Raw genomic sequence first — 9,427 nt, 5'->3', positions numbered from 1 at the left:
CACACCCACGCAGCGGCTGGGCAACGCTCGGTCCGCACCTGCTGGGCCGTCGCGCAGCAGCCCAGCCACCAGCACCGGGTCCATTGAGAACGGTTCCTCATTACGGCGGGACGCCGGCTGGGCCGCCGGGGTGCCGGCACGGACGGCGGGGAGGGGAGCGTCCTGTTTAACCTTGGCACGCCGTCCGACTGCCTGAAAATACGCGACCGGCAGCGGCGGCGGCGGCAGCGGCGGCAGCGGCAGCGGCAGCGGCAGCGGCGGCGGCGGCGGCGGCGTGCCAGGGGCCTAGCCGCACCGCCGTGGCAGCTCCCGGCCCGAGCACACCAGCAGCGACGCGGGCTTGGCGCGGCGACGTGGTGTCAGCGTCGGCACCGCCGAGCCAGCGCCGTGACTCACGCGGCGGCCGGACACTTTCGGCCCCCATTTTTCTCCGGAGAGGATATCGGGCTCATGCCCGGACCGGTTGCTGCAGCGCTGGCTTGCAGCGGCCGGCGGCGCGGCAGATGCGGCTCTTAAAAGGGAAACCAGCGCGACGACCGCGACTTAGCCTATCTTCTGATCGGCCGGCAAGCGTACAGGACGCCAGGAGGACCGGCCGTGCGCGAGCGCCGCCGCGCACCGCCCGGGCGAGCCCGCCAGTGGCGTGTCGCGCCGCCCGGCAGCACACTTCCGCGAGCAGGCCGAGCCGCGGCCGCGCTGGCCGTGCGCAGTCGGGGGCGCCCTCCCCCTCCCCCAGGGATCACTGGTCGGTGGGCAGCGGGAGCTGATGCAACACGGAGTGACGCGAAACAACACTGCTCGGCACCGGATGAGGGGTACGGCCACGCGCCGTCCGACCGGCGACAAGCGTAGCGTGGAGGCGTAGGCCGGGGTCTCCCCTCCGCCCCCTCCCCGCCGCCACACTGTCTGCGGCGGGTGACGCGGCGCCGGCGGTTCGCGTGGGATCCGCCCACGCCCCCCCCCCCCCCCCCCCGGTCAGGCGCTTCCCGAAGCCTGGCCATGAGTGCGCAGCTCTTCAGCGAACGCCGCCGGCCGCGCGACGCTCGGGGGGGCCATTTCTAGCGCGGCGTCCGCTGACGTCACGGCGATGACGACAGCGGTCACGTGACCCGCGCCGCGCGATCATGGCGGCCGGCCGGACCGCGAGCGTCCGCCGCCGTCACGCGCGGCGGGGGCCTCTCCGGCGGGGGTCACGGTGGCCGCGTCTCCGGGGCCGCGCCTAGTCGGGCCGTTTTTGTGCGGCTGTACGGGAGGCCCGGCAGGAGAGGCGTGCCGGTAGCCGGTAGCCAGCGGCGGCGGCGGGGCGGCGCCTCTCAGGGCCGCTCCTTCCCCCAGCGGCCGCCGGCCTGCGCGGCGACCTCGCTCGTCGCCTTCCGCTTCCCGCTTCGGCTGTTGCTCAACCGCGGCCGCCGCCGCTGCAGCAGGGGCGCCGCCGCCCATGCCGGCGGTCTCTCGCTCCGCACGGCTCTGCTCTGCTACCCCCGCTGTAGCTGGCGTGTGCCTGTGCTGCGCCGGCCTGATCCGTTGCAGCACTGTATTTGTCCTGTTGCGAAGCCGAGGGAGCTCGTCGTTGCGGTTCAAAATGTTTCACGCTGCTGCTATGCATGTCTGATGCATGGCTTCCGGCAGTGGGGAACCCCTCGGTTCCCGCGGCAGTTCAGGGTCGTGGACCAGCCGCAGTGTCGCCGGCTCCCACCGACCACTTTTAGTGGTGTTTAACGAGAAGAATACATTCTCAGTCGTGACGCACCGCTCGTGGCTGCGAGCAACACTTGTCCAGTTCATCGAACACTCGTGTATTTGCCGAACACATCACCATGCGTCATACGATCGACGGCACGGACGCCGGCTGGCGCCCGCGGCCGCCCACCAACAGCCGGAAAGGTCAAACGTCAAAATAAAATTCCTGGGCGAACCCGCGAGTGTCACGCCGGGTCCGGTGGTGCAGCTGTGCTGCGAACGTCAGTGTTAACATTCAAACGGAAATAAACGAGAGCCCAACGAGGCGTACGGTTAGTAGGGGTCTCAGCCGTGTCCGCTGGTAAAACCGACTCGGCCTGCCCGACGTCAGTGGTGCTCTGTCGGTGCGCGCAGCCAACAGGCCCCGGCCTCAAAACAGGCCCCGGCGCCTCCAGCACCGTCGCGCGCCCGCTCCGCTAGGTGTATTACAAATTACAAAATCAGGACGACTTGATAAATAATGATACATCTATAATGTAACTAAACTGATGCTCGATACAAATAAATAAGTGTGACATAAATATAAGCATTACGATATATGGATGAATGACATTGGAGCAGTCCCGGCTGGCCGAAGACAGGGCGAATGAATATGTTAATACCCCCAGAGAGGCTGGCTGGTCTGGTCACACGCGCCACTAATCACGAACGCGTCGGGCCGCCCGACACTAGTAGGCACTACTGAAGCTACCCAAATTTTCTGTTAAAAATAAACCAAATAACTACTCTCTATGAGGATAAACGTCTACTCGTGCCAGCCACGGCACTTCACAGCTATTTAAAGTGCAACCGCGTCCCGCCGTACGAATGTCGCCGAACGGGGTCCATCACATGCGTATTCCGGTGACGTCACAGCGCCGGCGTGGCTCGATCCGCTCGCTCCCTCTTGGTCCCGTGAGTAAGGCACAATGTTGGGCGCCGGGGCCGGGGTGGCGGCGCCGGCCGCCGGGCAGGCGCCGGCCAGGTCAGGTCGGCCGCAGCCTCTCCCGGCGCGCCGCGCCGCCGCCGCCCGCGGTCCGCTCTTCGGCCCGGCTATCACAGCGCGAACGCGTCCTCCCTGCGCATGCGCGAGAAGACGGGCAGCCGCAGGTTGCGCGGCTGGTCCAGCGGTGAGCAGCTGGGCGGACTTCCGCTAGCGCTGCCGGCCGACGACAGGCTCATCGTCTCCAGGTCGGAGGCCAGCGAGTCGGTGGGGCTGGGGCTGGACGGCAGCGCCAGCAGCAGTCCCAGTTCGCGCTGCGTCGGGAACTGGAACACGGCGAACGGCTGCGGCACCGGGCTCGGCGTCAGCACCGACTTGTACGCCTCGTCCGGGAAGAGCATCGAGGTGGGCGAGCTGGAGCCAGACATGGAGCCGGGCGAGGGCGACTCGCCGGCCGAGCTCAGCGCGGCGCGCGGCCGCCGCTGCTCGTCCGTGTTGTGGACGAAGTGGCAGCGCGCGCCGTACGGACAGTAGCCGGTCGTGTGGAACGTCCGGCACAGGTCCGTCTTGTACTTGGGGTGGCGCGACATGTTGCGCAGCTCGTGCGCTCCGTGCGCGAACTGGCACTTCTCGCCATACTTGCACTGGCCGCTCTCCTCGAACGGCCGGCACAGCTCCGTCTTGTAGCGGCTCGAGTTCTGCGGCGGCAGCTTGCGCTCTGCCACCGGCTCGCTGTGGCTGCGGTCGAGGCGGCGGTGGAGCGCGCCGGCGGCCGGCGGCGGCAGCGAGACGGCGGGGCTGAGTGGGCTCTCCAGGCTGACGTCGGCCGCGCTAGACGACTGGCGGCCGAGGCCGGCCAGACCGCCCAGCGTCGGCTGTCCGCTGGGGCGTCGCGATGCGCTCGGGTGCACGAAGGGGAAGCCGGGGGCCGGCGGCTGCGGCTTGGACGTGCTGTCCAGCCCTGAGCCGCCGAAGTAGGTGGGCGAGGGGGGCATCATCTGCAACAGAGGCGACAGCAGCGTCAGCGACGGCGGCAGAGGAGTGCAGGGTCACACAAGCACAGCCGGAGGGCGCGGCAGCATTGCGGCGCCGCGGCCTCGTCCCGGCCGGGGAAAGGCGGCGAGGAGTGACGCTGTGCCGACCCGGACGGCGGCGCGCGACATTTCGGCGGCGCCAAGCTGGTGTCATTCGCCACTCACACGCCGACTGCCATTTAGAGTGACCGATCCGGCAAAACTCCAACCAGCGCCCAAAAGCGGCCCAGCTTGACTCCGGCTGGGATGCGTGATCAAAATGAAAAGCATCTTCTGGTTTCAGGGGACACGGGTGAAACAGGACATAGCTGGACACAACCAACAAACAAAATAAACATTTGAAGATCAGTTATAATAACAATCCACACTAGAGCACACTTTCCGCATGCATTAACATGGGAAATTACGCTTAGTGATACATCTCAGGGACACGTTTTCCGCGGCTTCGTACCGAACCGGAATCCACATTAGGCCCGTAGATAATTAAGTGGAGGTACACATTTTAAAAACATGGTTGCCTCCCCGCCTCAGATTTTGTCTTCTTGCCCCCCCCCCCCCATGCCCTTCGAAATCAATTGACTGACATGCCTCTACAGCTGTTCAGGCCTTGTGACATTCATTGCAATTGAAACGTCAGAAAGCGGGCATCACTATTTCTGAGGTCGTTGAAAACATGATCATAAGGCAAGGATTAAATGGAACGAACGCTCTCTACAAAAAAAAAACAAACTGCCAAACAAAGAGCCATACAAGGCCACTAGTCTTAAAGTCTGTCGTAACAACTGAACACGAAAGTTTCTAAGTCGATCTGTCCAAGAGATGTGCAAGAGTGGTGCAATCCAGCTCGTAGTCCTGCTCGTGACAAACAGCTTACGCCAGAGGACGGACCTCACGTAACCAACGACCTGTTACGCGCCCAGCGCCGATGCCTTTGAAACTTCTGTAGCCCATACGGTACGGGAACTGGCGGTGAGGCGCCCCGCCGACTCACGGGCCGCTCCGTCGGCCGAGCGCCTCGCCGCGGGCCGGCGCCACCGGAGCGCTCGGCTCGTCCTGCGGCCGCCGGGCCGCCAGCAACCACAGGCGCACTGGGACAGAGCACCGGAGGTGGCAGAGCGTCGGAGAGGGCATGGCGCTGAAGAGGACAGAGCGCCGGAGAGGGCAGAGCGTCGAGAGGGCGAAGCACCGGAGGGGGCAGAACGCCAGGGATAAGCGCCGGAGGGCGGTAGGGCGCCAGGAGGGGGCAAAGCGCCGGGGAAGATAGAGCGCTGGAAAGGGCAGAGCGTCGAAGGGGGCGGAGCACCGGAGCGACAGAGCGCCGAAGGGAGCAGAGCGTCGGAGAGGGTAGAGCGCCGGAGAGGACAGAGCGCGGAAGCCATCTTCAGCGGCGTGGCAGCGCCCGGCTAGCCTTGAATTTAAAATAGCTGATTTGCCGGCACGTCGGCGCCGGCGCGGTCTCGGCGACCGCCGGTGCAGCCACTGTCGGGATGGCCCGTCACGACTCTTCTAAGCCCAGGTTTCTCCGCGGTGAGTGCCACGCTCAGGAAACGAAAATGAGCGTCGCGCCAGACCGTGGCGCAGCGCATTTTCACTTTTCAATTCCGATGGAGCCCCGGCGACGTCCAGATTATCACATGAATGTACAGAGGCTCCCCGGCCTTTGATCGACGACGCACGAGAGGGACAATCAAAGTTGGAGCCAATTTCAGCCGCAATTGTCCCCCGGGGTGTGGTTCTCACAGCAGGGGTGGGACCATATACCCATTTAAGACTGAGCCACTAGCAACATTAAACGCGATTGAAAATTGTTTGAGGATCGATTGATCGAGGAGCAAATAGCGGCACGGAGATAGCAAGCTTATCGCAGACCGAGAGCAGTCACCGCTAAAATGCACACATCAGCCCGCGGCCAACCCAAGTTCAGAGTAAAGTCCTTGGCAAGTGTACGATACCCATTTCTTCTGCCGACAGCAAACCGCGTGATAACATATCGCTAGTGCACACGGTGATGACGGTTAGGAGCAGCGTCAAACCCCGCCCCGTCTCAAGCAGTGCAAAATGTCTGCGCTGAACGTCCCGGCCAGGGCCCTGCGGCACAGAGGCTGACGTAGACGACGGCTTAGCCTCGATGAGCGAGTGAAGAACGCGGCGGCTCGAGACGCAAGTAATACGTGGGTTCGATTCCCACGAGCGACATTCCGATTTTCAAAAGAGGGAGAACTTTGCAGTGACGTGGCTCATGACTTAGCAGTGACATGGCTCCACATAATGGGTTAATCGCCAACATTACTTAGTTAACAGTCTCGGGCAAAATTAATGGGGCGGGGGGGGGAGAGGGAGATGCAAATACGCAGCACCGTCATGAAAGTGGCGCCTAACCTCGAGATATAAATCACTTATATCACAGGCGCTTCTTTCTATACGTGATGGGAATAAACCTGAAATTTTGCAACTGGATGCCATTACCCACGGGTTCCTACGCTTTTGAGGTAGGTCATTGACGACGACACTTGCAATGGCTATACAGAGCACAGAAAACAGGCGTCCAGAGCACGTCCAATCGGACAGAGCGCTTCACCAGCGTAAAGTTTAGCAGCTACCAGAAGTTCACTATCGCTATCTGCTACAGCAAACAACTGCATGTTACACCTCGCGTGGTTGCAGCAGATAGCGGTCTCCATTCGGGCTTTCGGTCACGAGCGCTTGCCACCGAGCGCTTTCTCTGCAAAACGTCAATGGCGACGATTTTGACTCGCCTTTCAAGTATTGCGCAATAAGAATGCGACCTATTGAGTCGGGATTTCGTTCGAACGGCGCGCTTCACAACGGGCAGCATTCACCTGTCCGCCCAAATTTCTCCCCAACCGGCGGCTGTGTCGCGATTCGTTGGGGACCAGCCACACTTCCGGCGACATTGGCAAGGGACCAGCCACACTCCCGGCGGCATTGGCAAGGGGCCAGCCACACCCCCGGCGACACTGGCAAGGGACCAGCCACAGGACCAGCCACACTCCAGGCGACATTGGCCACGGAACACTCCATCCACTAGCAAACGCAGCCCAGCTGAACATACGATGCAGTACATACATACATAGCGTTTTCCCGAGAAGGGCACTGCGCCTCACGGCTCTAACGCGGCGAACAGCGCGAAAAGCTGCCATGAGCGTTGCACGCGCCGGTGGACAGTTTTGCCCGGCTGACTAGCACATTAAAGTTCATGGTACTCGGAAACTATTTTGGGGCAGGAACAACAGCGTGACGTCAGACTCTCACGCTTAATGTAACTGGGCACCGTGAAACAACTGACAAGCAGTATCGAGCCACCAAGGGACGAGCCCCGAACGCAACGAATGGTCCATGGGCTCTGCCGCGCAATTGAAAAGCAAACTATTCTTGGCCGCACATGGCACTGCGTCATTGCCAGCAAAGCAAATGCCACGGAACACTCCATCCACTAGCAAACGCAGCCCAGCTGAACGTACGATGCAGCTATCGTACGAGTTCCCCAGCAACTAATACCCCATTAGCCTTCGGCAGTAGGAGACGTGCATTCTACCATGCCTTTGAATAGCTAAAGAGATCCCAGCGCGAGCTTCTGGGCTTTACCGGGTACCTTAGCATTAACATTTCCGCGACACAATCTTGGTGCAAGCACCTTAATCTTGGGTTAAAATGGCCGCAACCGTGCGAACTGGTGTAGTTGTTTTCATTAACTGTTGTGCCGTGCCTTCATGCAGCATCGCAGGAGCCCATTAAAGGACCTTTCGGCTCCTGCTCATCCAAAACCAATAAAAACAGGTTTCAGTGCAAGGTAGAAAATCGTGTTTGTCCCAGTCGATCTTGTAAAATGCAGCTATTTCGCGCGTTTGATAATGTCTATATCCATGGCCCGATTTCTATGCAAACTGTAGACGCGACTTACCTTGTGCTTTCCAACGGAAGCATAGCCTGGCCGTGTGCTTCAGCAACGAAATGGGAACCAAACTCATCGTTGCTCTGTGTCAATGACCACAATACACCAAACAAATGAAGCAGGCTTTTCAGAAAAGTGTTCCGTAACTCCTAAGACACGGCAAGCAAAAAGCAAGCAGAACAGAACAGTGCAAAACAAAAGAGGGATGACATGCACTGATTGCCATACGAACTATTCCACCGGAATCCCAGCTTTTCGTTCGCGAATCAACGCAAAGCGCATGCGTGCCCTCCGGCCAGAGGACTGGTATCCAGTCAAACATGCCTCCCACCGCACAATGAGCGATCTAGAGACAACACTTAGATGGCCAAAAAAGAAGGCCAGACATGCACTCTGGAGCAGCAGTGGATGGCGACTTCGTTGTGCTGCACCCGTAAGTATGTGTGTGTCGTGCCGTCTCAACTTAGTCAACAGAGAAGTCTGCGATATTTCGGAATTCACATAATTGATCAGGGAGTGGTGTACCAAACTTACCCGCATTATCCATTCGAACTGGACTAATTCTTGACAATTATAAACGTTGGTACATATTACAGTAAACACCAATCGCGAAGAATGAATGGCGACCTGCGTCCCCTTGATGGGTAACTTTGCTGCCCGTAGACAACTTCCCAATAAAATGATCTATAGGCTAAAGCCAAGTTATTTCTCTCACACGGCTCGAACGATTTTCTCATGCACCAACATTCTGAACTAAACTCAACGTTAAATTTTAGAGTTGAGCGTGTTTAAGGGGTCGACGGATGGAAGTGTCTATGGGAGTCAATCATCAGGCGTTAAACTCCCAGCACATTCATTTCAAACAGAACATGAACAATACACCTCAGCGTCTTGGGCAAACCAAGTCTGCTGTGGTTAATGTGGCTGCCTTACGGATAGCAGTAGCGATATCATAAAACACCAACACAACAGCAACTGCTATCCTATAGCTCATCAGCCCGTGGCAGTTTACCTGTTTTCCACGGGACCAGGAGTACGGATATCCGCGTCAGCGGACGCTATCTTACTGTTCTTTGGTACTGGTATCACAGACACAGTGCAAAACACACCACCCCTCAGCACATCCGACCCGGCGCCTGTCGTCCGGAGTTGGTCCCACCTGGGCGACCTCTCACATCTAACTACACCGCGCGGAGGAGACGCGCGGCTGAAAGCGGCGAAGAAGTCACTGCCTCAAATCCAGGTCATAGAATGGCTATAGTGCGGACGAAATCTGGGATACCCGAGCCGGTTACCGCCACTTTCCAATCGGTTGCTGGCCAGGTTAGAGGGTGCCTGCACACGACGATCACGGCTATAAAGTTTCAGCTTACCCCCATAAGATCCAGATAGCTCCTGTATTCCTTGAAGGAGTCTTGTTGAAGCATTCCCAGGATCTCGGAATACATGGCAGCAGATAAATTGGTGCGAAATGCCACACTATATCGCTGAACCACGATTCTCGCCCCACCTCCCCCGAGCACCCAACGCAGACTGACGCCAAACACTCGTGACCGCCAGAAGATATTAGTGTCCTTTGCGTTTGCGGGCGGGGCGTAAGCCCCAGCAGCCAATCATAGGGCGCAAGAGCGATGACGTAGAGGGGGGTTCTGGCGCGCCGGCGGCCCTGGCGCGCCGTCTGGTGGCGTTTTGCGCTGATGTCGGTATTCGGTGTTTACCTATTACGAGGAAATCGGCGGGAAACGAGAAATGACGAGATGCAGGAGATCCAGTCATTCAATTGCAACAAAGCTCTCCATGGCGTTAAGGCAGCAACTA

General features: G+C 59.5%; 1 protein-coding gene across 1 annotated transcript; it reads right to left on the bottom strand.

Annotated features, from left to right (window-relative positions):
• Nucleotides 1-1,780: 1,780 nt before the first annotated feature.
• Nucleotides 1,781-9,162, bottom strand: LOC119093975 (mRNA decay activator protein ZFP36L1). The gene is made up of 2 exons (XM_037217011.1): nt 8,983-9,162; nt 1,781-3,660 (listed from the first exon to the last, which is right to left on the bottom strand). The coding sequence occupies exons 1-2, from the start codon at nt 9,055-9,057 to the stop codon at nt 2,776-2,778; spliced, it is 960 nt and encodes a 319-aa protein (XP_037072906.1). The 5' UTR covers nt 9,058-9,162; the 3' UTR covers nt 1,781-2,775.
• Between the last annotated feature and the right edge of the window lie 265 nt (nt 9,163-9,427).

Source organism: Pollicipes pollicipes, unplaced genomic scaffold (assembly GCF_011947565.3).
Source record: "Pollicipes pollicipes isolate AB1234 unplaced genomic scaffold, Ppol_2.1 Scaffold_4002;HRSCAF=4701_pilon_pilon_pilon, whole genome shotgun sequence".
NCBI classification, from domain to species: Eukaryota; Metazoa; Arthropoda; class Thecostraca; order Pollicipedomorpha; family Pollicipedidae; genus Pollicipes; species Pollicipes pollicipes.
This window is presented reverse-complemented; position numbering and strand designations above follow the sequence as displayed.

What these genes read in the sequence shown, in the direction of transcription:
- LOC119093975 (XM_037217011.1), bottom strand. Translation starts at nt 9,057, where the DNA reads ATGTATTCCGAGATCCTGGGAATGCTTCAACAAGACTCCTTCAAGGAA. An exon ending in GCTATCTGGATCTTATGGGG is followed by an intron (nt 3,661 to 8,982) that starts GTAAGCTGAAAC and finishes CCTCTGTTGCAG; the next exon opens with ATGATGCCCCCCTCGCCCAC.